Below are 27,938 nucleotides of genomic sequence, written 5' to 3'. Positions count from 1 at the left end.
CCTGAATTTATAGATAAATATTATTTATTTAAATAAACTTACATAATTGAAAAAAAAAAAATGCACATAAGAACAATTTTTCTGTCACTATTAATACATACTCAAATCATATTAAAATACAAAATCATTTTAATGAGAAATTTAGGACTAAGTGGATAACTTGCTAAATGTAAAGATGAAATTCTAAATTTCTTATTTATTATATTCTACTAACTGAAGTAATTGCAGGAGGTTCATACTTTTACATAACAGGCCCTATTTCAAAGAAAAATTAAAGGAAGTACAAACTTTGGCGGAAAAAAATGGAAAATTTGTACAATATTCTATAATTAATAGGAAATCATTACTTTAACAGCAAAATCAACCCAAACACTTGTGTTTATTTAGCTTGAATGTCTTCTGTCACTGACACTGCTTCGTAGCACCGACAACTCAGAGTTCCAGACATCACGTCCAAGTCGCGGAAGTATCGAGTGTTTGAGCCCAGATCGCTGCTCAACACAGAACCAAAGCTCCGCCACGCTACAACTGCCTTCTTGCCGGACTCAGGCCGGATACACCGCACAAGGCACTCAATCCACACTCGTTTATTGATAGCTACTGGAAAAATCTGCTCGATATTCTTGATTTTTATGGACACACACTATTGCTGGTTTTCACCGTTTGTCATAGAGAAACCACAAGAACGTAAAATCACATTATAGTGGTTTCTCCATGACATACGGTAAAAATCAGCAATGCTGTATGTCCATAGAATAGGAATTATTGAGGGTTCATCGGTAGATATAATCTGTTTGATGGCTGGTATTTTAGAATTTTCACTGGTTTGCATGTGATTGTTTCTTACAAGGGGTTGTCTCTGTCTGATGGTCAACCTACACACATCTGATGAACAAGAAATTGGTAAATTGACCAAGAGAAAACGTAGTAACTATTGAAGCTAACCCTGTCGCCAAGTGAACGGGAGAGGTGTCCCGGTCTCTTAAAAAAACCTGCAAGTACTGTGCGAGTTCCGAGAGCCCAGTCGGGGCTGAGGTGATGACTTCATCCGGAAGTGGCCGCTCTCGAAGAAGTTGAGGTTGTTTGAGGTTGCATTTCTTGCAGGTGGCGTGGTCTCTGGACGTGGCAGGTCTTCTGCAACTTGGTGGTCGAGCTAGGACTGAGCAGCCAATGGGGCAGTCGCACGGACAATACCGCGGCAACCACCCCTGGAGGCGCTACACCAGATCCCGCTGGTCGGGGTTGAAGAAGTCTAGCTTGAGGTTGCATTTCTTGCAGGTGGCGTGGTATCTGAACGTGGCAGGTCTTCTGCAACTTGGCGGTCGAGCTAGGACTGAGCAGCCAATGGGGCAGTCGCACGGACGCCACCGCGGCAACCACCCCTGGAGGCGCTACACCAGATCCCGCTGGTCGCGGTTGAAGAAGTCTGGCTTGAGGTTGTATTTCTTGCAGGTGGCGTGGTCTCTGGACGTGGCAGGTCTTCTGCGACTTGGTGGTCGGGCTAGGTCTGAGCAGCCAATGGGGCAGTCGCACGGACACTACCGCGGCAACCACCCCTGGAGGCGCTACACCAGATCCCGCTGGTCGCGGTTGAAGAAGTCTGGCTTGAGGTTGTATTTCTTGCAGGTGGCGTGGTCTCTGGACGTGGCAGGTCTTCTGCGACTTGGTGGTCGGGCTAGGTCTGAGCAGCCAATGGGGCAGTCGCACGGACACTACCGCGGCAACCACCCCTGGAGGCGCTACACCAGATCCCGCTGGTCGCGGTTGAAGAAGTCTGGCTTGAGGTTGTATTTCTTGCAGGTGGCGTGGTCTCTGGACGTGGCAGGTCTTCTGCGACTTGGTGGTCGGGCTAGGTCTGAGCAGCCAACGGGGGCAGTCGCACGGACGCCACTGAGGCAACCACCCCTGGAGGCGCTACACCAGATCCCGCGGGTCGGGGTCGAAGGCGCGGTTCACGAAGCCCACCTGCCGGCCCGGCTTCGCGGACACCTGCGAGGCGCGCAGCTGCGAGGCCACGGACATCTGCGAGGCGCGCATCGCCGCCATCTGGGACTGCCTGCGGGTAGTCACGGTCGACCTCCGGGCAGCCAGCTTGCTCAGCGTGTCTCGCCTCGCCGTGAACTTGCGCTTTTCTGCGAAACGACAACCCACGGTGAACCCCGACAGCCAAGTGCTTGTTGGGTCAGTGTATAACCAGCCGAACACCTCTTTACCATGCCTTTCTTGTCGTTTCTATTGTTCAATGACCTTGCTTGCAAATTTAAATTTACTTGCGATAGCTTTCTTGTTATTTATGCTGCTTATATTTTTTCAAACAAATATTTACTAAATATTATCACACATATGATCGTGACCTTTTACAGTTCGGAAATAAATATCTGGTGAGATAATAAGAGGAAAAAAATGCCAGAGAGCTATTGGAATAAATTTACAGGAAAAGCCTTTGATTAACAGTAATGACAAGAACATGAAATAACTTATATGGCGTGTGAAACAGAAACTAAAACTAATTAAATAATTTATATGTTCTAAAAATTTAGATTTAAAAACAACATATTTGACTAAAACAATCATTTGACATCAGGTTGGCACTATTTCAACAAACAATGCTTCCTCAGCCATTCTATTGTTTAAGTATGATACTTAGTTTTCACATTTCACACTAAGTTTCTTGAAGTCACACCGTTAATCTGGTAGCAAAACTACTTTTCGTGATTAACAACTTGCTTCAATCTTACCATCAATTAACTGTGTGCTTTGTTATCTGTGTCCATTGAACAGACAGTTTGGAGATTATGAGGCAGTAATGTTTCTTCGAAAATATTTCTAGACTGCCACTTACTTCCTGTCTTAAGAACATTGCTCAGGGAAGACATTTATGGCTGGTACAGTTCACAAAAAGGATCACTATCCAGTGCTGTCCATGTATTCACTATTAGTAGAGCCAGTGATATACAGCTAAACAACTCAGGAAGACTTGTCCACATCGGAAGATTGTCTCTTGTCGTTGACTGATGTTTGCGTAAGAAACCACGAAGCACTAACTCTCAGTTGACCGGACTGTGTTAGCAAGTGCAGAAATTACTGAACTATAACACTTTTATGAAAATAGATGTATAAACCAACAAGATATATTTTAAGGTGATTGTTATTGGTTACCCGAGGAAAGAAAAGAGAATGTACTCTTTTGTTGGTTAAAGAACTAGGCCAATTATTAATAACTATTGAATCCAGATAAACGTATCTCTGAAACATTTTAAATTGAAAATCTTTTCGGGACTGAAATAATGTATGACACAATAGTCAGACAGAACAAGTCTATAGAATTTTACATTGAAAAGAAAGGGTTAACACATCCAATATGTAAACTGTGTAGCCTATTGATGATTAACAAATCTTAGTTTAAAAAAAGCATGTCCCCTGTGACCATAGTTGTTACTATCTCTTCAGTTTAAGTAGATATATTTTCACACTCAACAATAGAAAGAGCGAGGTGAGCAGTCCAGCACATGTCACCAGTGATATCTCATTCAAACAGCAGCCAGTGAGCATGTATTTTTCGAGAAAAATATATGATTGCTCATTAGACAACATTAAGGCACGTGTGCACGTACTAGCAAATGTTCTACTGTAATTGGTGGCCGCCTGCAAGAGAAGCCATTGCCCTATTTGGTCGGGCCATTCAGGAAGTGTTTGTTTCCTCATTGCATATCTAAGATTGCTGTGCTGACAATAGACATGCACCTGAAATAAACCCGACCAACCACGAAGCACAGGCAATGCTACAAAGTTTTAACACACAGCTGAAGCATATACAACAATGCGAAGTCTATCTGCGTAGTTAAATGACCTAACAAACAGGAGACCCAGTAACACGATACCTGCAAACTTTTCTATGTGGTCCAAAGCATGCGTGAGACCCGCGTCTATTGTCTCTGCGATCATCTCTTGCTGGTTCCTGGGAATGAGGTTGTGGATGGTGGACCTCCTCGCGTTCTCCACTGTCGACTTCTTCCTGTCGTCGTTGGGGTTGTTGACGTCATCCAGCTTGAATTCCTTGGTGAAGTTGACGAGCTCCTCGGTGATGATCCCCTCGTTCATGTCCAGCGCATCCTGCAGTCAAACGCCATAGTCGCCAATGGTTACTGATAGCGAACCCCAAATACAGCGTGTATACCTTAGTGCGATTTCGCTTACTCTAAAGTCTAAAATGTTCCGATACAGAATCATTTATGACAAAGTTTCCACCAGGAAGGGGGCATTAGCAAGAGAGGGTATGAGGAAAGTATCCCGGGGACTTGTCACAATCCAACCAAAACCGATTTAAGATCATGTTGCTTTATTCCAAATACAATTAACTTTTATTGAGGTTTTTAAGTTTTAAGGACTTTCTTAACGTAAAGGTCACACACACGATTTGACTGGCATGTGCTGACGAGGCAGACCATACGCCAACGATTGGTAAACTGGTAACTGATTTTAGTGTTCTGCGCATGCACCCCAACATTGTCTTACGATTTGCCAAGAGCACTACAAGAACCATGTAATGTAAACACGAAGCACTCATAGACCCGTGCTTTCAATGAAATATTTTGTTTGGTATAAATATATTATTTTATAGAGTCCACAACTTCATGTACTATTTACGTACAGAAATTAATTTTGGTTAGAACTTCATGATTCTATAGGAAGTAGCGAAAAAAAATATTTTGTTACGAAACCACGTTTAAAAGATGTTAAATGATGCCAAGAAAATTTTACTTGCAAATAATATGTGACCCACACGAAAATGCATTGTACAATTTATTCTTGAAAATTTTTGGAACATAATTTTTTGTTAAAGTCACACAAAACTGTAAAAGATGTAAAAAAATCATACAAAGGATGACAAAACCCAACAGTATTGTCAACGATATTTGGCATTAGCTGGTAGTACTTTATTATCCTTAAGAACGCACCACATGGTATGATACGTACTTCTGGAGGTTCTAATAGCAGGCAGGCCGTTCGATGCTGCATTAAATTATTTGTTCATAGTAGTTGTATCGCTTGCGAGTTTGGGAAGATCAATTTTTTTGCCAATAAAGACTTCACAAAATTTATTTATCGTGGTGGTCATTTATTGGTGTTGACTGAAATATTGTTTCCCGTCATTTGCAGACATTATTTCGTCAGTAACCACGTAACAACAGATTATTTAAGGGCAATAGTAAACTTTAATTTTACCAGCGAAGAGTCTTATTTTGAAGTTCAGTAATGGCCAGTAATCGCCAAGGACACGGCTGCAACCCAGAAGCCAAGCTACTTCAGACAATGGTCGTGAAAGCCTGCGAACATTATTAAACTATCCAGTAGTTGATGTGCTCAGTAGGCGGTACCTTGCTGCCGCAGGAAACCCTGGTGGAGGCCAGCAGGTGCGACAAGGTGCTGAAGCGGTGCATGAGCATGCCCACGAACTGAACCACCAGCACCACGGCGAAGAAGGCCACGAACAGGATGCCAATGGGCTCCAGCGTCAGGTAGGTCTTCACTATCTGCACCTGCGGACAGCACTCTTCGCCTCACGTCGGGCCGAGCACGCTCCCTGAACTGACACCAGGTTCATCTGGATCCCATGTTCCTGGCAGTAACCTCCTCTTTCTTAGGACGAGTGGGGAGGCTTCTTGGTAGGACAGGAGTTTTACATTGCCCGGTCTCATCTTTTCCACCATTCAAACGAGATTCTAAAACATACAGCAGAAAGACGGGGAAGAATTTTGGGAAATTACTACTGAACATGGGTAATACGCTAGTAATGCAATACATCGATGTTTCTGTAGCCGAAATGATAATCAGCATTTCTGCAAAATTGTTTAAATTTATGGGCGTGCCGGTGTGTGTGTGTGTGTATATATATATATATATATATATATATATATATATATATACATTGTGAAATTCATTTTTGTAATTTGAAACAAATTGACATGCGAAATGTTCAATGCCATAGTGTGTAGACGCTTGTATGGTCTAATGGCGAAATAAATAAATAAATACATCCTGTTTGGCAACGGGACATCCAAGACTGTGTAATCTGTGCTTCGAAACACATGAGTACCGACTCACAGCTCATAGACTGGAGACAAGCTGGTTTGGAATCGACCCCACGACCACTTCCACATGAATGCTAGTGATAACGACCACGGAGGTAAGGTGAGGCTAACATTACTTTATAAAATTTAAGTAAAATGGTTTTTTGAATGCCAAAATTGTGTTTTTTTACATTTTTATATTGCTGATATGGCTTAAAGCCAACTCGCTCAAAACCTCCCAAAATTAAAGTTTTCCTGCACTAAACTTTCCAAAATGAAAGCCTGTCCCGCAATAAAAAAATAAAATAAAATAAAAATAAAGGGGGAGGGATAGGAACCGAAAGAAGCAATCGCAGTTCAAACATTTTTTGGGCCATAACAATTTTCTTTCGATTAATTTTCAAAATTTGACTTCGTTTAAGCAATTATATAATTTATTGGAAAGCCTGATGTTAATAGTGGATGGCCGACACAAATAGATACCCCTGTGAAGTGTTTGGTGTATAGTATTAATTCATTTTTGGGAATGACTATAAATTTCATAAAACAGTAAATATACACTATCATATAGTCTTTGAGAATACCTTTCACTGTATGATCTCGGCCTTAAAGAAGACCAAATTTTCAACATCAAACAATAAAGAAAGATTGCCATGGCATAAAGGCTATCGAAACCAATACGGCGTCCCACGGTTGCTATCCCTCCCCAGTACACGAAGAACAAAAGCGTATGCAGAATTTCATTGCCGTGGAAGGGAATTCTTTCAATTTGTTGGTGGGAATGATATATTTTTTAGTGGGAGGGGATTTGTCCTACCCCCTTTACCACAACTCTCCCCTGCATACGTCCTTGATGACGAACGATTGTCGTGGCTGTATTTTGGCGAAGACGTGCGAGGAAGAGAAACCTACAGTTCACAGGGACGAGAGCAACGCCCGAACAGTTCCGAAATTCTTCGAAGTTTGCTAACCGCTCGTGAAAATAATTCATATATTGTATGGTTATATAGTATCTTAAATACTGCCAACCTATCCTAACCTACTTATAATTTGAGCTACGGTAACCTTACCTACCCTCCCGGAAAAAAATAAAGAACAATTATTTATTCCTCTGACCGAACATAACCTAACATTTTACTTCGGTTAACTTCGGAAGTGTTCGGGTTGTGGTTGTGGGGCTATCATCCGTGTGAATTGTAGGCAATCCCGCGAGGGAGGTACCTCATTGGCGGTGCTGTTGAATGAGATGGTGTTGGTGACGCCGAGCGGCCAGTGGAGGTGGATGGTGTCCTGGTTCAGTTGCAGCAGGAATATCACCAGCACGAACAGCGCGTTGAGCATCAGGAAGGCGAACACGCACTTGTTGCGCAGCTCTTTCAGGGCCTTCTCCGTCTTCGCCTGCGGGCAGAGTCACGGCTGACACCGGATCCATCCGAGACATCGGTGCAACCACGTCTTGGATTCTGCACTGAGGCCACGTTCTTAACCCTACGTTTTAGGCATGCCTTGTTGCAGCAGTCTTTTTATTTTCCTAACCTAACTTACAGCTATGAGTGTGTGGGAGAGGTCTGGGTAGGGAAGACACTAAGTACGTCTCAGGCCGAAGCCTATACGCTCTAAGCATGCAGGTTATGAACCATGCAGGAGAGGTAGCATGCATCATGTGCTAGGAGGGGATTGGCCAGCCATGGCAACGTTTTAGCGATGACTAACTCCCCTCACTGACTATTCTAGATTAAAAACTAGGTAAGTTGGGTCCAGGTAAAACCTGCATAGACACAGGGAAAACCCTGGGCACTTACATGCGGGATGCAAAATTTCATGCATTATTGACAAGCAGGTTTGATTACAGGAAACAGAAGGATGGTTCCGGAAGAAGAGTTGGACAGAGTGGAAATAACTTAAACGGGCGATGAGCTGTTTGTCGTACTTGTAGATGGCTGCAGCAAAGCACGCTGAAACGCAGGTCCCTTCACTTTCACGAACTTGACCTCAAGCCACAAACAAAGAAATACGGTATCACGGCCGGGTTATCAAACGTCAATGTAGTTTTTAACGGGAACACCCAATTGTAAGAATGTGAAATGTGTAGTGTAACCCGCTAGAAAACAGGAAAAACACTGTACTGAAATGCAAACCGACAGTTACCATAAATTCTGAGCGAACTAAAAACGCCGGTAGCAAAGTGCTGCCACCTGGCAGACAAGGTCGACAGCAGAAACATACAAAAAAATATACCCAACGCGTGTGGCTCTTTTTTGGTCAAATAACAATAAGCTATATAGTACCATATAGTACCGGATTACAGATTGTGCAGAACTTTAGAATGACGCATTATAGAATGTGACGAACTATTGACTGCCGGTTTGTAGGACGCACTGAACGCTTAAATGCCGAATTAAAGAAGGTACCTGTTGACAGAATATGCGTAAACATCAAATTCCGGATGACAGAATGTGCCGAACAATAAAATTCCTGGTTACAGAACGCAAAGTTTAAGACTCTTCACTGTAATTTGCGTTGTAGGTTTTTTTTTTAACACCGAGGAGGAAATGTATGCGTTAAAAGTGGTGTTGATTTTTAGTGAGTCCAAGAGCACGCCACAGGGCAGTACCGCCACCCCACGGCTTTGTGCGCGTCATCACCTTCCAGGGTCGTCTGAGCAAGTCACGGGCCTTGGACATTCCGCCGTGAGCTTGTCCGTCGTGACACCACGCCGTCTGGCTGTCTTCCCCGACACTGCGCCACGAGACGTGGCGTCGCTTGGGGACGTCCACCAACAATCACGCTGCGCGCGTCTCCGCGGCTCGCTCGCGCCTTTGCCTGTACCTCTCCAACGTACTTTCACATTCCATTGCAATAAATGTACTCATTCCTTATTTCAAATCTATAAACAACTACTTTCCTCCTTTTCCAAGCCACCCGAAACGGCTGGGAACAAAGCCTTAAATTATGAATTCTTTAGAGAACGTTATATTGGAAAAAATATTATTTCAGTGGGTGTCACTCTTCATTTACTAACAAATAAATAAGATAATAATCTTTTAACATATTATGTTAAAAGAGATCAGTTTATAAACAAATATATAATAATTTATGACAATTAAAACCAATAATTTAATTATTTCTACCGACTTGTTAGGTATAGCAGCCTCTCAAACAACCAAAGGACAAACGTGGGTAAATTAAAGATTTTGTAGTTTGTAATCACACAAAATTATAGAGTTAGAGCTAATGCTCAGGAAACTCACTCAAATATAATTATAGTACATGTGGAATGGCAAATATTGTCAGTTAGTTGCGTCAAAGCGATAATTATTTATTTTTTTATTCGCACAAACAATACTAGTTTTAGAAGACAGTGAAACAGTTCTTTAACTGTCGCTGTATTGACCTGGGCTCTATGGGTCTGCATGCCCGCGTACCTCCAGGCAGTTGGCCAGTTCTATAAACACCACTCATCTATGGTCTACGCCAAACAATTCGAGAAGGTATCACGTCTAGAAAATGGCCTGTACGGGATTTGAACCTGGAATTTTGCGAGTTCAAGGTAAGGAACTGGAGGCTGCCAAAGACATTGTCTCTGACATTATGAGTTCAAGGAATACCGGTTCTTCGATAGTTGGTTAACTTCGGAAACTCCTAATATTTCTCCTTTCCAAAACTGTATTTTATATAACGCTCAACCATTGCCACGCGAACACTTATGACGTTCTCAATGGCATTTTGAATTTTGAACTGTAGACAATAAAAGTAAAAAGACAACTTTCTTGTGTTTGGGAAATTTTACCTTTTCTTCTTTGTTTTCGTCCAGAGGGAATAAGTATTTGTCTATCAGCTCGTTCCAGAAGATTTGCTCAACGTCGCTAAGAAAGTGGACATTTCCTTTCACGTCGAGAGCTGAGATCCAGTATGGATTAATATGATCTTCTCTCTTGACAGCTGAAAACAGAAAAAGCACACAGTATGTTTACTGTTCTGGGTTATGCTCAGAGGCTTGCTGAACTAGATGGAACCCCTAAGGTCCTAATAGGCTATCAACCACCTAGGTACCGATTCGGTGGTGCTCGTAAACGAGACGTGTCTGGGTTGGAAAAAGATCCACAGTTTTCGCCACACGATTGTGAGACGGCCTTCGAGGTCTTTAACACACTTAGTACATGTTATAGTCAGAGTATTTTCCTTGTAGTGATACTGAAACTAAAAAAAATTGTAGCATTCCAAGACAAAGTGTTCTAAGTACCGAAAAAATGTATTATTTTTCATGAAAAGGGATTTATAAGAAATCGCTAACACATCGAACTCCCACGTAAGTCCCTCCGATGTTTGCTTGTAGTTCAAAAGTGAGTCAGTATATTACTCTGCCATTACAACCATCAAGTAGATTACAGGCTTTCGATGAGGAGCCGCGTCGAAGTTGTAGATCACACCGACGTTTTGTTATACATTTCAGCAGGCATCTTCAAGGTTGAAAAATAAACAGGGAATCGGAAGGAGGTAAGGCTCTTTATATAATGCCTCTTGTGATAAGTCGCCTCAAAATTATTACAATTATAAATAGAACCTTTTATTCATGCTGTCAGTTGACTTCTCAACCTTGGATATGACTGATAAAACAAAGATTAAATGTCGATACAATCAATCACTTCAATTTTGCTTAACCTCAAAAGCCAAGATAGTTTATTAATAACTGTAACCCATTTCCCTCAATATTGTTCATTTTCCCACTAGTGTATTATTTTGGCACATAAATCCAATTCCCCGGAATGCATCAATTACTTCCTGGAAATATCAAAATGTGTTACCGCCATGTGGACTCATGTGGTGTCCACGTCCTCCTCCCCCTACGCAGTCCTCCTCTCACAGCTCAGTCCTCTAAGCGCTCAGTCCTCTCACCACTCAGTCCTCCTCCCACCACTCAGTCCTCCTCCCACCACTCAGTCCTCCTCCCCCTACTCAGTCCTCCTCTCACAGCTCAGTCCTCCTCTAACCGCTCAGTCTTCTAACCACTCAGTCCTCTCACCACTCAGTCCTCCTCCCCCTACTCAGTCCTCCTCCCCCTACTCAGTCCTCCTCCCCCTACTCAGTTCTCCTCTCACAGCTCAGTCCTCCTCTAACCGCTCAGTCCTCCTCTAACCGCTCAGTCCTCCTCTAACCGCTCAGTCCTCTCACCACTCAGTCCTCCTCCCACCACTCAGTCCTACTCTCACCGCCTAGTCCTCCACCCACCACTCAGTCCTCCTCCCCCTACTCAGTCCTCCTCTCACCGCTCAATCCGTCGAAGCTCTCGGAGTCGGATGCCTCGTGGTCCTCGGGGTCGTCGTTCAGCTCCCGGATCTGGCCGTTGATGTTGATGCTGTTGCGATGGCGGGGCGGGATGGGCGCTGGGTTCATCCTCCTGGACAGTCACAGCTCAGTCATCCACACTGAAGTGTAGCGCTGAAGGTTCATGATGAGGTACTAGCTTGGATCCATTGGAAGAGTGCGGAAACTGTTTTCCTCAGTTACGAAATTTTCTTTTATCAGTTTCACTCACATTTAAGTGAAGTAAGTACAAGTTGTTTCTTTGTTATTTTTTTTATTTTAAGTTTATGTGGAGTGTTGGAAATTTTTTTTTGTTTTAGGGATGATACTGCTGCACTGTATATAAATGTCATTGAATCCGCGAATCATTTTCATTCCGTAACAATAATCCTTCCAAAATAATTAATGTAGCCCTACGTAGCTAGGTTTCTATAATTTTCTTATCCTGTCTTCGCTTGTGTTTTTTCTCTCTCTTTTAAATCCCGGAAGGAAGGTGTCCGCACACCACGGACCTCCCCCTGGATACGTATCTGGCTTGCTGCCCATAAAGACTGTTGCTGCATGGACAGTTATCTTATGGGCTGTTGTGCCATACAACTTTTCATGCACTGTTAGAAATTACAGCGAATTCAAGGAACTTTTCAACGAATAATTTAATTCAAATAAACGAAGAGTTCTTCGCAATTTCAAATAACTTAACCTTCGTAGAAAATACTACATATTTAGACTTCCAAGTTTTACGTTTTGTTCTAAACAAAGGCAAAACACACGTGGTAAACAAGAGTGATCTTACTGTGGACCTAACCAGTTTTTTTATTTAAAAAATGCTTTGATTTAATACAAAGAATATTATTTTGGATTCATGTTCAAAGTAAGTGAACTCAGTGACCTAAATTTACGAAGAAAGCTGTAAAATTACGAAGATCCCTGGATAATTTGTAACCAGTGTTTGTCATGAATTAAAGGTGAAAATTTTTAACAGTGTGGAAGATTGTAGGTAGGTACTGAAGTCGTAAACCTATTAAAGAAATTTATGTTGTACTGCCTCTCTCTCTCTCTCTCTGGTCATCTCCCTGGTCTAGGAGCTGCTGCGGCACCGACCTCTCCAAGGAGTCCAGCTTCTTGCCGAGGCCGTCCAGGGACTCGGCGATGCGCTGCAGCTGTTGCTGGTCGTCGGCGGCCTTGGGCCGGGTGCAGCACATGCACCGGAACAGACCCGCCACAGAGAACTCGATGGAGCCGTCCTCGGCGCTGTCCTGTCCGTCCCTCTGCAGGAAGCCCAGCACGGGGTTCTTCTTCTTGTTCTTCATCAGCTCCTCCTGCGCCTTCTTCTCCTCCTCCAGTTGCTGCCACACAATCACGTACACCCTGCTAGCCTCGCTGAGGATTGCACGTGACAGAGTCATACCTCCTGCCAGTTGCTGCCACACGAGCACATACACCCTGCTAGCCTTGCTGAGGATTGTATGTGGCAGAGTCATACCTCCTCCAGTTGCTGCCACACAAGCACTTACACACTGCTAGCCTCGCTGAGGATTGCACGTGGCAGAGTCATACCTCCACCAGTTGCTGCCACACGAGAACGCTCACCCTGCTAGCCCCGCTGAGGATTGTACATGGCAGTCATACCTCCTCCAGTTGCTGCCACACAAGCAAGTACACCTTGCTAGCCTCGCTGAGGATTGTACGTGGCAGTCATACCTCCTCCAGTTGCTGCCACACAAGCACGCACATCCCGCTAGACTCGCTGAGGATTGCACGTGGCAGAGTAATATATCTCAAGAAATTAAACATGACTTTATTTAACTTTATTGGGTTTTTTCCTAGACACAGACGGCAAAGCCTTAGTGATTTCAGGGTACATAAAAACCTGGCACCACCCGGGACCTTCGGAATGCGAGTCTAGTGTTCAACCACTGCACTGTCTCGCTCGACCTTGGTGATTGTATGTACAATGAGACAAGTTGTGTTCAATTTTAGCTAACTTTTTCAAATAGATGTATTTAGTTAGTGATAAAATATATTAGTTGAAAAAAAATGTCAGGTCATAAATTATTATTAAAATTTACCACTAATATTCTCGGTCGGATTCCATCCACCAAATTGATTCTGCAACACTGATAACACACATACAACCTTCACCGAGTAGTTCATGTTGTGTGTTTCTTCACACTAGCATTCAATTTTTTATTTCAGTCTGATGAATAGAATTTTCTAAAATTACACGAGAAGAGGTGGAATAAACCTTAACTTTATGTTACGGTAGTATATTATTGAATAAGTTGGTTTTGCTGATTCTAGGTGTGCCACCTGGAATCAAAAGTTAACACATTTGCAGCAATGGTCCCTTTTTATGTTTTACTATAATGTATTGTGAGTTTGTCCAGTGATGTTCTAAGGACGCCAAATAATCTGTGTTATTACTTCACAAACAGCATGGACGTTGAAGTGTTTGAATTTTGGCCTCTCATGAAAGAAACCTAAATTTTCTCCATCTCTGAAAGTAGGGGATTGCAGATTTACCTTCTTGGTCTTGCCGGGCTGGGCGGCGGTCGGGGAGTCCCTGGTGCCCCACGTGATGTTGTTCATGTTGAAGAGCGCGAATATGATGAGCAGCATGTACATGCTGGGCACAGTGACGTAGTAGATGAGGATGGCGGGCAGACAGCCGATCTCCTTGGGGTGCAGCAAGGCGGCGATCACCAGCTCGCCGAGGAACATGAAGAAGAAGATGGACGACGGGGCCGTCAACCCATCCTGCTGGATCTGGATGGCGATTCCTACCACCACGGCCATCATCACCAGACCGTACAGGCTGCTGATCACCATCGCAACGAACAGCTGCAAGGATATACGCCCGTCCAACTTACTTATCGTATAATGATGGGTCCCTGCGCCAATCACCATACCTACACATCAGTAGGCCACACACAATGCTATTTACCATCTCCTCTTACCATTAAAAGACAAAAAAAAAAAAAAACACTTCAACAGCTTTGTAATCGACTAGATAACTTTTCCCTCTACCACGGCCCTCATCAACAGGAAAATATATGCTTGTACAGTACCTTCCATATCAGTGTGCTTGAACAATCAGGCCTAAGAGAGTCATAATTTATGCGAATTGTCCAGTAACATAGAAAACACAAAATCTCTCCGAACTTGGGCCAATTAAGAATAACAAGTACTGGCGATAAACCTCAAGATATTAAAGGGATGCGATACCTGAACTTTTGCGCTAAAAACACCACAGCAGAAGAGGAATATAATGACTGGCAGGAGGTTGTACTGCATGCTCGCGAAGTTTCCGATCTTGAAAGCCGAAACAAATGCACCAACCAGCATAAGGAATATGGTTCCTGGACCAAGTATCGAGCCAGCCATCATAACGACCTGGAAAGAATATATACACACCATTAGAAGGGAAGTTTTTTGTGCAGATAGTAATTATGAAACGAAGTTAACCGTTTCCACAATGGTATGGTGATATGAATAAAAAATACAGAAATGATGATAATGGCAGAAATTATGATAATGCTCATAGTGATAATAATGCAATGATGAGATCGACTTTGGCACGACTAGATTTTGATGACTATTCTAATAATGAAGAACATCAAAATATTGATCAAAATATTGATAATGATTATGATGATTGTAAAAATAACTAAGATATCGAAAAGATAAACCAATATATTAGCTAAAGGCCAGACTCAAAAAATTGATTTTACATACATCACAACTAATTCTTAGAATTAATAGTATCTGCCAATGGATTTACTACTGGCATTACTTTGTATATATAAGTACTACATGCCAACTAAAAACACAAAAATTACAAGTCATTGTAAGCGAAGTATTAAGGTCATTCTGAATTACTGTCGATTTGAATGAGAAAAACACTACAGCTTTAACACATTCTACAACTATAAATAAACCACTGGGTATTTTTTATCGACTACTCTTTACTTAAGTGCCATCTTGAATTTAACATTCTGTGAGAATTTTGGGGTTTAGTTATTATAATTTAAAGTTTTCAGTTAAGTTCCATCCTAGAAAGTTGTGAAAACCATTTTTAATGTCATACATCATGCATGTTTAGTGTGCAATTGGACATTTATCGCCATGCATTTACTTCTTAGATGTTTATTTCCTGTATGCACTATTTGCACTCTAGGGCCCTGGGGGTCCTAGTGTGGTGATGTATAGTTGTTCGGTCCCAAAATCCGTCATATGAACCCTACTTATGAGAACCGAGTTGGTACCCAAAGCACATTTTAGTTTGGTAGACTCACCCAGAGATGTAGCACTCTACCCTTTCCTTCTTTCTTCTCCCTCATGGCATTCAGTTTTATGATTCCTTATTTTGGGAAACCGTTATGAATATGTTACTTTTGGAGATGTTTATTCATCTAAATGATAGTTGTGTGTGTTTCTGTGTTTCTGTCTTCTGCAGTAAGTGTTGGTTTTTTTGGTGCCACTGTTCTGTAAGTGTCAGTTAACAAATCGTGGCCTTAGTCGATTCAGATGAGGAAAGCTCTTACGTGGTAGAAGATGTAGGGCGCGGAGATGTTGTCGTTGATTTTGATGGTCTGCTTGTAGCTGGCCAGCAGGTCGAAGATGTTGGCCATGGTGGAGGGCACCCAGCGACGCCGCTGGTTGTAGAACTCGTCGAAGCTCTCGGGGCAGTGCGTGTAGGCGTCGCTGGCGGCAGAGTACTCGACGCGGTATCCCTGCTGCAGCAGCAATGTGCACAGCCACCGGTCCTCGCCTGGAACATGCGCAGCTGTTGGTGGGTTCCGCAGTTTACTCTGGTGATATACTTAAATTGAACTTTTGTAAGTTTTTACCTCAAGCGAAGATATATCTCATTTTAAAACATTTTCAAAAAAAGTTTTGAAATGATAACAAACCCAAAACTAAGGAAATCTATAATTCACGCGAAAGCTAAATTCATCAGTCCTAGGATGTATGATGACCATTTGAGTATTTATATTACATAAAGCCCACATATTTTCTATGACAGTTACAAGTTCGAAGTTGTGCAGGTTCAAGAAATTTGTTTATTTTTGTACCTTTCTTACAATACCATTTCATAAATCACGAATTATTGCTCACGAAGCATTTCTACTCGTGCCTACAATATTTCATAAACATGTTCAAGAAGTTAGTACTCAAAGATCACAATATTTACTATGTTTACAATGGGATCAAAGCAGTTAAGTTTATTAATGATAAAAAAGTCCCTACCAATAAATAATACTAAGTGAATCTTTCTTTATTTTATGGCAATTATAAAATACTAGACGGTGGGAAAATTTAGAAACGTATTATTTCTGTATTTAAATTTTTCATTGTAAATTATTTACATTGTACTCCCAGTTGATGTGTTACACGCTTGACCAGCAAGTTGACATGGCTGGCTACTGTCTTGTGGTGCTCACCTTGGTCGAACTGCACGTAGTGCCTTGGCTCGGTCGCCGTGAAGGTGTACCGCTTCATGACGCCCTGGTCCATCAGCGCCCTTGCCCTGAACAGCGAGAAAGCCCCGGGGCTGCACAGCACGCAGCCGATCATGTGCTCGGTCGCCTTCTGCAACCAGTGACCGATGGCATACTCGAACTTCTGGTACCAAGCCATCGCTCCTGCAACAGCAGTCGTCGACCTTGAGCCAAGTGCAAGCTGATTCACAGTTACCAGCTATCAGCATGAACAGCGGGACAGAGCTGGTTCTGAGACCATTAAAAACCCATTATTCATATTTATTGACCTCCCTCAACCTCCACCTGTCACTTGTCAATTAAAAACCAATTAAATAAGTGTGCATGCGTGAACGTGTCCAATTACTCACTCCCTGTGACTCACCACCACCTGCACTAACAAGTTTTTTTTTGTTTTTTAAGACTGTGAGTGTCTGGAGGACACCAACACCCCCTCCCCCACCACCCACAGAGTATTGACTTTTTTTTTCCCTAACTCTTCCTCTCCCACTATCGCTTACCAACTCGGACGAATGTTGTCTTTTTATGATTATGGTTTGGAGGGCATAGCATCATCCATGTTAATTCTGGAGTCCGCGAACAGTCAGCGCTGGCAGCACTGACGTAGTCAAGTCACAGTTTGTTCCAGTAGCTGCTGTTGAAGAGTGCTACCATCGGCGATCGTTATTGATTTTCATATTTTCACTAAATTGTTTATGGCGAGTGTAATTCAAACCATAACAGCAGAATGATCTCTTTGTCATGAGGCAGATGTTCTAACCACATAACTATGGTCATAGTTGAGGATGAGAAGGTTAAATAATCTATACGTATCGACGTCCCAGTCAAAGTTTTGGTCATCGTCGAATATGTACATGAGATGCAATAGCGTCTATCTTGGGTATCAGTGCTTATGAGGTGCGGGAATGGGAGATAGTGGGACATGTGCACGCTTAATTGGACTTAATGAATTTTTAATTTACAAGTAATAGGTGGAGGTGGAGGGGGTCCTAATTATGATTAATGGGTTTTCAATTGGTCACAGAATCAGCTGGGTCCACTTATAGCACGATGCAGTACAGTTCGCACTGGACATTAATCTACGACTCGGGCTTGCCTGCGCCGATGGGGTGTATACGCCCACAGGACGAACCCAGAGTATCGTTCTTCTTCATGAGGTCTATGAGCAAGTGCACGGCCTGAGGCTGAAAGTCGATGTCTCCGTCCATGGCCAGGATGTAGGTATTCTGCGCGATGACCGCCTTGCGGTCGATGTGTATGGGCAGCTCCATGATGCGGTGTCCCAGCAGATAGTACATGTACATCACCTGTTGCACACCAACAATAATGAGCAGGATTTATATTCGTCTGGCTGGACATGCAAGCACTGTGGGTGACAATGCCTCGTTTATCACATGCCTCTTCGCCTCTGCGCGCAAGACACTGAACAGTATTTATGGTTGCAATGTTCTTTCGGCATAGGAGTTACAGCTACAGCCCTAGACTCGCTAGTTGGATGAAAATTTTCAAAGTATAGTGTTTCAAATTATATAATTCTCACAATATAAGGTCTGGGTCTTCTACTGGATATTTGTTAACCTTTTTATTTGAAAAGTGAACATGATGAAGAATGGAAAAAGGTGTGTGCCCCTTTCTTCTTAAAGTAGATTTTAGTTGTAGATATCTCCTTGTAAGGCAAATATTGATTGACAAAATAGTACTTGTTTCATTACAAAATTAAATTTCTCAAACAAATCTTTCTTAAAAATAAGTAATGTCTTATTTTTAACACTATCCAAAGAAAGCAAGATGTGTACCTTTTCCAAAAGCATATTTTTTTTATTTGAATTCTACGAACTTGGAACAAAGAAAGGTGTCAAAATATTTTAAAAATTCTACATATACCCTTGTATTCAAGCATGTTCCTCTACTTATTAGGAATTTAACGTATTTGGTGACATTTTTTAACACTCTGTTCCTTGACCATATTTAATCTTAGTTGAAAATAAATTATAATCTGCAAATATTTTTATTTTCAATATATTTCATTATGTGTTTTTTGTATATGTTAGCTCTAGTTTTATCAACATGTTTCTTCAAATACTTACTATACATAAAGCAAGTAAGATTTTTTAAAAATTAAAATTTTTAAAATATTTCTTTACTTCAGTTTTAAAATTAACTCAGCACTTTCAAACTATTTGTTAGCTAGCCTGTTGACTCATCTGCGATCTGACTAATGTGCTATTCATTCTCCACTTTTAAGGGGAATTATACCCCACAATCTTCGGTTTGTCCTTTTTTTTTTTTGTAATTCTGTTTATATTATTTATACAATTAATGCTACGACAAAGCATAAACGAAATAATTCCTACCATATTCACACCATTGCTGACTAACTTTAATGAACAGGTCTAGCATGTAACTGCCCGTAGGAAATAACTTAGTATGTCACTTGGGCTTCACTTAGGCCATGAATTTTGACTTCGACGAGGTTTCGAAGCAATATACTGTGGCTGGTCGAGGGAAAATTGAATAATAATTATGTACTTTAATTTGAGGTTAGGATTTTAAAAACCAACAAAATTAAATTATTTAGTGATTGTCAACTTGCTCAACGAACTAACACTCCTGGCCCGTTATGTTCTGTCTCATCAACGGCACTGATCTATGCTCCAACAATTGCCACTCTTTTTTATCCCCAACAACCAACAAGAAAATGCAACAGTCGCCCGGTTCAACTACCAACCATGTATTTTTCTTTCTGTTATCTCTGACTATTACCACTGACCTAGACTCAGGTTTCGAACTCATATGCCCATAATCAAAAACAAACTTAGGTACAATATTCTTACTTGGTGATCTGCCAAGCCTGATAATGTAAATTTTGTCCCTAACTATCACCATTGACCCGAGTGTGTAAAGTTCCATCCCCAATCACCAACAGTAAGTAGGAACAGTATTGTTGGTCATTACTTGTTAAGCTTGCCGAAGTTCTCTATGTCCCTAAATATCACCACCTAACTGGTTTCAATACTAGGTTTTGTACTATTTCATTTCCTGCCACCAACAGTAAGTAGGAACAGGTTGTTAGTCAAAGATCTGCACAGTCTGACACTGTTCACTATGTCTCGAACTACCACGACTGACCTTGGCTTCAAAACTAGGTCGTGGTCTAGTATAGGTTGTCCCTCATCACCAACAGCAAGTAGGAACAGTCTGGTTGGTCAGTGATCTGCCAAGCCTGACAATGTTCACCATGTTCCCAACTATCTCCACTACCTAGGCTTCAATACTGGGTTTTGTACTCTTTCATCTCCCATCACTGACCGGAAGAGGAACCGTTCTCTTGGTCAATGATCTGCCAAGCCTTACAATGTTCACCATGTACCCAACTATCTCCACTACCCAGGCTTCAATACTAGGTTATGTACTCTTTCATCTCCCATCACTGACCGGAAGAGGAACCGTTCTCTTGGTCAATGATCTGCCAAGCCTTACAATGTTCACCATGTACCCAACTATCTCCACTACCCAGGCTTCAATACTAGGTTATGTACTCTTTAATCTCCCATCACTGACCGGAAGAAGGAACCGTTCTCTTGGTCAATGATCTGCCAAGCCTTACAATGTTCACCATGTACCCAACTATCTCCACTACCCAGGCTTCAATACTAGGTTATGTACTCTTTAATCTCCCATCACTGACCGGAAGAAGGAACCGTTCTCTTGGTCAATGATCTGCCAAGCCTGAAAATGTTCGCTTTATCCCCAACAATCACCACAAACTTGGCCTTCAATACTAGATCCCCGCCACCAACAGCAGGTGACGTGGCTCTGACCTGACTCCAGCGCTTCCTGGTCCTGATCTTGTTCTTGTCCTTGAGGTGCACGACTATCTTGTTCCTGCCGGGCAGAGTCCAGACGAGGCGGCCGCCGTACGGCGTGGGGATGGTGGTGGGCGGCTGCAGGCGCACGCCGTGAAACCGTTCCACCGTGTCCTCCATGCACTTCATGAACTCCTTCACCCACTTGTTGACCACGCGCTCCCCCGCGTCGTCGCCCTTCTTCGTCTCGAAGGCGTCGTCGAACAGAATGTGGGCTGAGCGGCACGCGAGTCCATGTCATATCACTGTGACTCTCTCGGCTTATTAGTACATGTCTGAGTTAACGGCCATGCCGAAAAAGCGATTTTTTTTACTTATTACCGAAAGTCTAATTAAATTTAAAGAGAAAACCAAAGTAAAATAATATACAGTAAAAGGAATTTTAAAAAAATGGCAATAGACAATGGATAACATACCCATGAAATGTGAAATGTAGCATGCTAGAAAACAGGAAACACTGAGATTAAATGGAAACCGAAAGTAACGATAAACCTCAAGCAAACTAAAGTGAATGGGCACCCAAGACCAAAAACTAGGAACCACCCGGAAAAAATTTGTATTCCAGCGGCTTGGTTTTGTACCGTATTTAACAATGTGCCAAACTGCAGAATACTGGCTTATAAACCTTTCATTGTACATTTGTATTAGGTCTTGGAATTATAAAATTAATTGGCATTCGCTCGCTTTTAAAGCGGAAAGCATAATTATAAGTTCTGTATATAAAAACATTCAATATTAAATAAATTAATTTTTAATATTGATTTTTAAATCTTATTATCACTATGGATAAACTGAAAAGTAGTTCCTGTCACCCATGAAAGTAATGAATCAGTGAAGAAATACAACACTAAGGAAAACAGGCAATATACAGAGGAGAAAAAACCATCTCACTTATATCACTGACTAAATTTCCCATACGTGTTATTCTAGATTTGAGTTCAGGTGGGTTCGGGCTGAGGTTAGGACCTATATGGGTTTGGCAGAAGACCAGTGATTCAGCTGAATGGCTTGTTTTTAATTACTGTATGCAATTTTTATCATGCTTTCTTTGTTTACATAAATGATATACTTATATTATATTTAGTTGCTACACGACTAACTCCCTTATTACTAGCATAGATAAACCACAAATATAAATTTACCATCATTAAGGGAATACAATAAATAGCCTCCTCCCAAGGCAATCCCTCTGGTAGTGTGTGTTAAGGTTGGTGACAATAGGCAACAAGGCGATAGTTGAGTAGACTCAGTGAGTTGGGGAGAGGACTCACTCTCGAACTCGTAGTAGTTGGGGTCGACGAGGTCCAGGTCCTTCTGCAGGAACTTGCGGATCGCCTGGTCGACGTCCAGGCGCAGCAGGGACTTGATCATGCACGTCATCTCGTCGTAGGTCTCGTGCCACATGGTGGCGCACGCGTACAAGCGCGTCACGTAGTCCATGGGCTTGACGTGCGGGCTCTGCAGGGTCTGCGTCATGAACTCCACGTTGCTCTTCACGGCGTGCTCCTCGTCCATGATCTCGTCGTCGTCCAGCATGTCGTTCTCCTTTGAGATCTCCCCCAGATCCTGTGGGCACGCGCATGACCATCTCGCCAGGGACACAGCGCACGATGCTACTGCAAAGTGGCTTGCAGTGCCACGATTGCGTTTGACATATTTGACTGTTAGTCATAAAAAAAAACCTCAGGAATGGACAGCAAAATTTAATACGTCAAATTCACATAGAACAAGTCAATAGCAGCTGATGCCAAATTTCACTCGCTCATAAAACACAGAGACTTCTATGAAATAAATTTAGCCGGAAAAAGTGATCGCATAGACGAACACAATGAACGGACGATGTCCAGACAGTGGCAACTCGAACAGTAGGTAAAGAAACCAACAATGCTGGACAACACAGCGACGCACATATGGATAACCTGGACGACACAACGATGACAGCACGGACGAGCTCAGTAGGCTTTCTATGAGTCGTGACGTTTATGGAACTGGCTCGTGCTCCCGTCAACAGGCAAAAACAAACATTTCCTATGACAACAAGCAGAAACCAGCAATGCAGTATTGTCAAGATATTCTGTTAAACCAACATATCTGAGGGCCTTGCTGCCGTAAGATAGGCAACTCCTTTCTTGCCAACTTGTAGAGGATTAGAATACTCCAGGATGCATTTCTCCCACACAAAACATTAGTAGGGTGCAGGTCAACAAACTGTTGACAATTGGTTTTATCTATATGGATATGCATCCATTCAACAATATATGTGCTAAAACATAGCATTTCCCCAAGGTATTCAGTTTTTTATAACAACAAATTTCTCACCTCTGTTAAATCATCTGAAAGTCTTATTGTTTGTACCTGTGCCCATGTATAAGCTCCTTGACGAACTTCAGCTGGTTATTGAGTAGAAACTAAACTTATAAGCTGCCAAGATGAAAATAATATGTTATACAATTGGAAATTAGTTCTAATGTGTATAGGTCATGTGCAATTGAAATATATTGTAAGCTCTTATTAAATAATAATCTTAAGAACACAGCAGATATGAAAGCATTATTCAGTGGATTTGCAAAGCTTCATTAATGTTTCCCTTGACTTGCTATGTTCCAAATATTAAAAAAAATCATGCTTAGCAGCAAATAAATCTCCCTTGAATGTTTAAAAAATACTGTTTTAACATTTCTTGAGCTTCATTCTCCCAATATACTCAGAGTTAATGGAAATCTTTTATCACCCAATATGGCTGAGTTTTTCCTAGGTATTCTCCCAAGATAATGGAGCTATCCATCCTTGAATCACTTTATTGTATTTTCACTCAGTTATGCGAAATAACTTCAATTAAATTATGTAACTTCACCTACATTTACTTAAATACTAGCACAGACCCAGTAGATATGTGGCGAATTAAAAATATAGTCATCTACTGGAAATATCATACATGTAAATAGATATGTTAAAAAAATAACATTATAATCATTGTAACATATCTGGTTCTATCAGTTATACTGTTTTGTGATCGACTATAACTGAGAACTCCCAACAAGAGAAGTGTCGATTTGACATACTGGCAACTAATTTATTTTGTAACAGTTTTGGCTTTCATGTTAAAGCTGCTTCATGGTGTTGGATGTAACTGACATTTCATTGTCAACATTATCAAGGTGATAAAAAATGCTTAATTGACACCATGACATGGTTAACTGCAACATACAGTGAAACTACAACACCATGACAACACTTCAACCCACATGCCAAGACTACCATGGCGATGACCTGAAAAACAAGAGGTCATCCTTTGACCAGTTAAGATGAACATCAAGTGAGCACCCGATTACCAGGAGACAATTGTCCGAGTATGTAGAGAACTATGGAGTACATTCTAGCGGCCACAGGACCCTCGAATGTTTCCAGTTTCTAGAGGTCACTGGACCCTCGAATGTTTCCAGTCCCTTAAGGTCACTGGACCATCGAATGTTCCCAGTCCCTAGAGGTCACTGGACCCTCGAATGTTTCCAGTCACTAGCAGTCTCTGGACATCGAATGTTTCCAGTTTATAGAGGTCACTGGACCCTCCAATGTTTCCAGTTTCTAAAGGTCACTGGACCCTCGAATGTTTCCAGTCCCTAGAGGTCACTGGACCCTCGAAGTCCCTAGTGGTCGACTGAGATGAGGGCCTGGCCATGCTCACCTCCCTCCTGACTGACACGTCCTTGTCGTTGCGCTTGCGGTTCATGGCCACACTCTGGTCGACGAGCAGCGAGTTGTAGAGCGGCGTGACGAACAGCTTGTCGGTGCTGGCCAGCGCGTCCGCCTGAGGGTCCCACAGATGCGCCGTGACCCACATCTGGGACACCAGCCACGGCAGCCACACCCACGCGTGCTGCGGGCAGTCCACATGCCGTGCAAACCCCGGTCTTTCCTCGTCCAAGAGCTCAAGTTGAAGCACAGAACTTTAATCCCAAGGTTGTAGGAGTGAAAGAAAGTGTAGAGGATTGTGGTAGAGTGGGGATAACACTCACCCTCCCCAAAGAGACAGCAATGGAGGGATCACTCTTGTAACAGTTTTCTTCCAAATCAAATAAAACACCGAAAATCCGAAAATGTTCAGTTAAATAAAGATGCATTGCTTTCTCAGTAATCAGCCAATCAGCCATGAATTATAAGCAAGCTAGAAGAATGTTAACATGTGACCACGGAGTTAAAATACCCCCCCCCCCCACAAAAAAAACAACCTATTTCATAAAATTCCTCCCTTGGAATAAAAGAAAGGGGCATATCACTTCAAATCGTACATAACATATATATCTTTCCAACTGCAATTGGTAGACAAATAGTGTGAATTTTCATTCTTTAACAGTAAACTGTAAACCACTTTCTCCTTCCCTACTTAGCAGAAGTTCTTAAATATGATACTGAAATAGTGCAGATGAAGACTTAAGACGATCTCTGGAACCTCTACATCTATAGAGGCCTGCTACAAATCCTGTTATAATAAGCTGTTAAGAGCCATAAATCAGCGATTATACGCAGATCATATTTTAATATACGACTCACGAACTTTCATAAATATTTTATACTGGAACCTCACACATCCAAAGTAGCCTTGACAATTTGTCAACTGCATGCACCACGATACAAGTATGTATCTTATAGGTCAGTGCTGGACCCACAAAATTAGTTAATGTGCAGCCCGTGAGCGCATACACTCCAGTATTCACTATGGAATAAAACATAATTTTGTGGCCATAGCATTGAACGACTTAATTATTGCCAATATAGCTATCAAAATATTGTGTCACAAGGAGACAGATGGAACGCTTTTTAGGTTATGAAATCTTAATGGCAATTTGCATGTCCGAGTTGTGAATCAGAAGGTGTTTGATGGTTCGTAACTAGTCCATTGAAAATACAACACCCGAGCGAGAGGGCACAGCGGCATGACACTAGATTCGCACTCCAGATGATCTGGGTAAGAATCCCCGTATGTCCATTACAATTTTTATTTTCCATGGTTTCCCGGAATCGCCGGAGGCAAATAATGGAATGGTTCCATTTTTTTTTTACTGTAGGCCATGGCTGATTACTAATCACAGAATCCCAGGGGCGCAACAACTAAATTTCCAAAAAGGGGGGGGGGGGCAATATACCTTTTTATAAAGAATCATCGATCCCCCCTATTGAAGCGGGGGACCGGGGGTCCTCCCCCGGGAAAATTTGTATTTCAAGGTGGAAAATGGTGCTATTTAAGCAGTTTTATTATCTAAAAATTTATTACACAGCACTTTCTTTGCCCCCGTTTGCCTCCACTTCAAGGTTTCAGAGGGAGGGGGGGCAAAATACCCTTGCCCCCCCCCCCTGTTGTTGCGCCCCTGCAGTATCCCTTTGCTATTTCACTGGAAGTTGTCATCTCTTATAACTTATTTGTAGAAGCACAACTTTGAATACAGTAATTTTATGTGTGTGTTGTTGACACACGCAAGCGCTGGTGTCGGCAGGTCAGAAAGCTGGCGCCGACTACAAGACTGCCTGACCCTCGCGGGCCCGGACCTGGTTGACGACGAAGTCCTCCAGGTCGTAGAGGCCGGGCGCGGCGAAGGCCAGGTAGCCGGGCGCGAGGCCGCGGAAGACGCAGGGGTCGGTGTTCCTGAGGCCGCACGCCGCCACCAGCAGGGACACCGCCACCGGCACCGCCAGGTTCACGGGGAGCGCCAGGCCCGCCGGCTGGATGCGGATCTTGCACGCGAACTTGGCTGCGGCAACAAGACATCCGCCTGGGTCACTCACTCTCCGAGCCAGTGGCGTGCCCAGGATTTTGCTCTGGGGGGAAGGGGGGGGGGTCAGGCAGAAGGCTAGGGCCTTTCCGGGGGGCCTGGGGGGTATGGAATACCCCCCAGCTAGGCGGAACTTCATAAAAGTCAGTTTTATGAAGTCAGTTTACTCCAACATTGTGTCATTGAATTTATTTTAGTATCATACTAAATATTTTTTTTCATTTTATGAATTTAATATTAAAATATATTTAGCCCTGGGGGGGGGGTCCAGTCCCGCTTGTCGTCCCCCCCCCCCTTGCCAAGCCCCTGCTCCGAGCAAGGCTAGACCTTAGAACCTCTCGACACACGGCAGTGTATTTACGAATGTGGTATTTGTTTTACTTTACGATTGATTGGTGAGCGCGATGGTCGAGTGGGTAATAGGATGGGCTTTTTAGACATAAGGTCGTGAGTTCGGCGACTCTTGTTAGTTAACACAGATTGTTATTAGAAATGTTTACTTGATCAATAGATGGCGATGATAGTAAAAATCGTTCTACGTCATAGATTGCTCTTTAAAAATTACAAACAATAAAGTTTCTGAAAGTTTCACGTGATTTCGTGAATGCGACGGAAATGTGTAACCACGGTGCTGCCATCTGTGGCAGATGGCGCGAAGCAAAGTTCACAAAGCCAAAGGAAAACTTTAAACGTTTTTTTTTATAAATGAATTTTAACAAGGTGAGCAGTATTTTAATAAAATTCCTTGTAGAAAATCAGGTCCCAAATCATGGTTTAGTATTTATTAAAAATATATTTCGATTTTATCGGAGCCATTTCATTATATAGTTTCAAATGTAGGTCTGCTAATCAAATTATTCAATAGTCGACGTAGCTGCTCCGGTGGCGAATTCTAGTGACTCTTAACGCGTGGTTCGCGTGTAGAAATGTTGTTAAAAACAAAATCAATATATAATCACGCTCGACATTATTTTGATATTTATAAGTTAATTCCGTATCCGAGAGCTCGTTACCGAGGGTAGATTTCACACATCTCCAGCAGAAGTACCCGTACATCACGTGCGCGACGAGAAACCAGCCTAGGTCAGCGGGAACTCACCGAACACATAGCAGAAACACCCGGACAACATTTGGTCGACGAGGCATCAGCCTAGGTCAGCGGAAACTCACCAAACACATAGAAGAAATACCTGGACAGCATTTCGTCGACGAGGCATCAGCCTAGGTCAGCGGAAACTCACCGAACACGTAGCAGAAGTACCCGGACAGCACTTGGATCGACGAGGCACCAGCCTAGGTCAGCGGGAACTCACCGAACACGTAGCAGAAGTACCCGGAAAACAATTGGTCGACGAGGCACCAGCCTAGGTCAGCGGGAACTCACCTAACACGTAGCAGAAGTACCCGGACAGCACGTGTGTGACGAGG

The 27,938-nt window shown here is 42.5% G+C and overlaps 1 protein-coding gene across 1 annotated transcript; it reads right to left on the bottom strand.

Moving 5' to 3' along the window:
- Positions 1 to 226: 226 nt before the first annotated feature.
- Positions 227 to 27,779, bottom strand: LOC134541996 (chitin synthase chs-2-like). Its single transcript, XM_063385774.1, has 17 exons — positions 27,752 to 27,779; positions 26,287 to 26,489; positions 24,428 to 24,619; positions 22,014 to 22,308; positions 20,698 to 20,957; positions 17,973 to 18,183; positions 16,820 to 17,020; positions 15,920 to 16,146; positions 14,601 to 14,768; positions 13,899 to 14,216; positions 12,477 to 12,721; positions 11,339 to 11,469; positions 9,862 to 10,013; positions 7,293 to 7,469; positions 5,379 to 5,540; positions 3,882 to 4,113; positions 227 to 2,132 (listed from the first exon to the last, which is right to left on the bottom strand). The coding sequence occupies exons 3-17, from the start codon at positions 24,581 to 24,583 to the stop codon at positions 1,915 to 1,917; spliced, it is 3,153 nt and encodes a 1,050-aa protein (XP_063241844.1). The 5' UTR covers positions 24,584 to 24,619; positions 26,287 to 26,489; positions 27,752 to 27,779; the 3' UTR covers positions 227 to 1,914.
- Between the last annotated feature and the right edge of the window lie 159 nt (positions 27,780 to 27,938).

The sequence above is a fragment of the Bacillus rossius genome, assembly GCF_032445375.1.
Source record: "Bacillus rossius redtenbacheri isolate Brsri chromosome 4 unlocalized genomic scaffold, Brsri_v3 Brsri_v3_scf4_2, whole genome shotgun sequence".
Taxonomy (NCBI): domain Eukaryota; kingdom Metazoa; phylum Arthropoda; class Insecta; order Phasmatodea; family Bacillidae; genus Bacillus; species Bacillus rossius.
Note: the sequence above shows the minus strand (reverse complement) of the source record. Positions and strands in the feature narration are given on the sequence as shown.

What these genes read in the sequence shown, in the direction of transcription:
- LOC134541996 (XM_063385774.1), bottom strand. Translation starts at nt 24,583, where the DNA reads ATGTGGGTCACGGCGCATCTGTGGGACCCTCAGGCGGACGCGCTGGCC. An exon ending in AAGCTGGACTCCTTGGAGAG is followed by an intron (nt 11,470 to 12,476) that starts GTCGGTGCCGCA and finishes GTGACTGTCCAG; the next exon opens with GAGGATGAACCCAGCGCCCA. An exon ending in CCACATAGAAAAGTTTGCAG is followed by an intron (nt 2,133 to 3,881) that starts GTATCGTGTTAC and finishes GTCGTTTCGCAG; the next exon opens with AAAAGCGCAAGTTCACGGCG.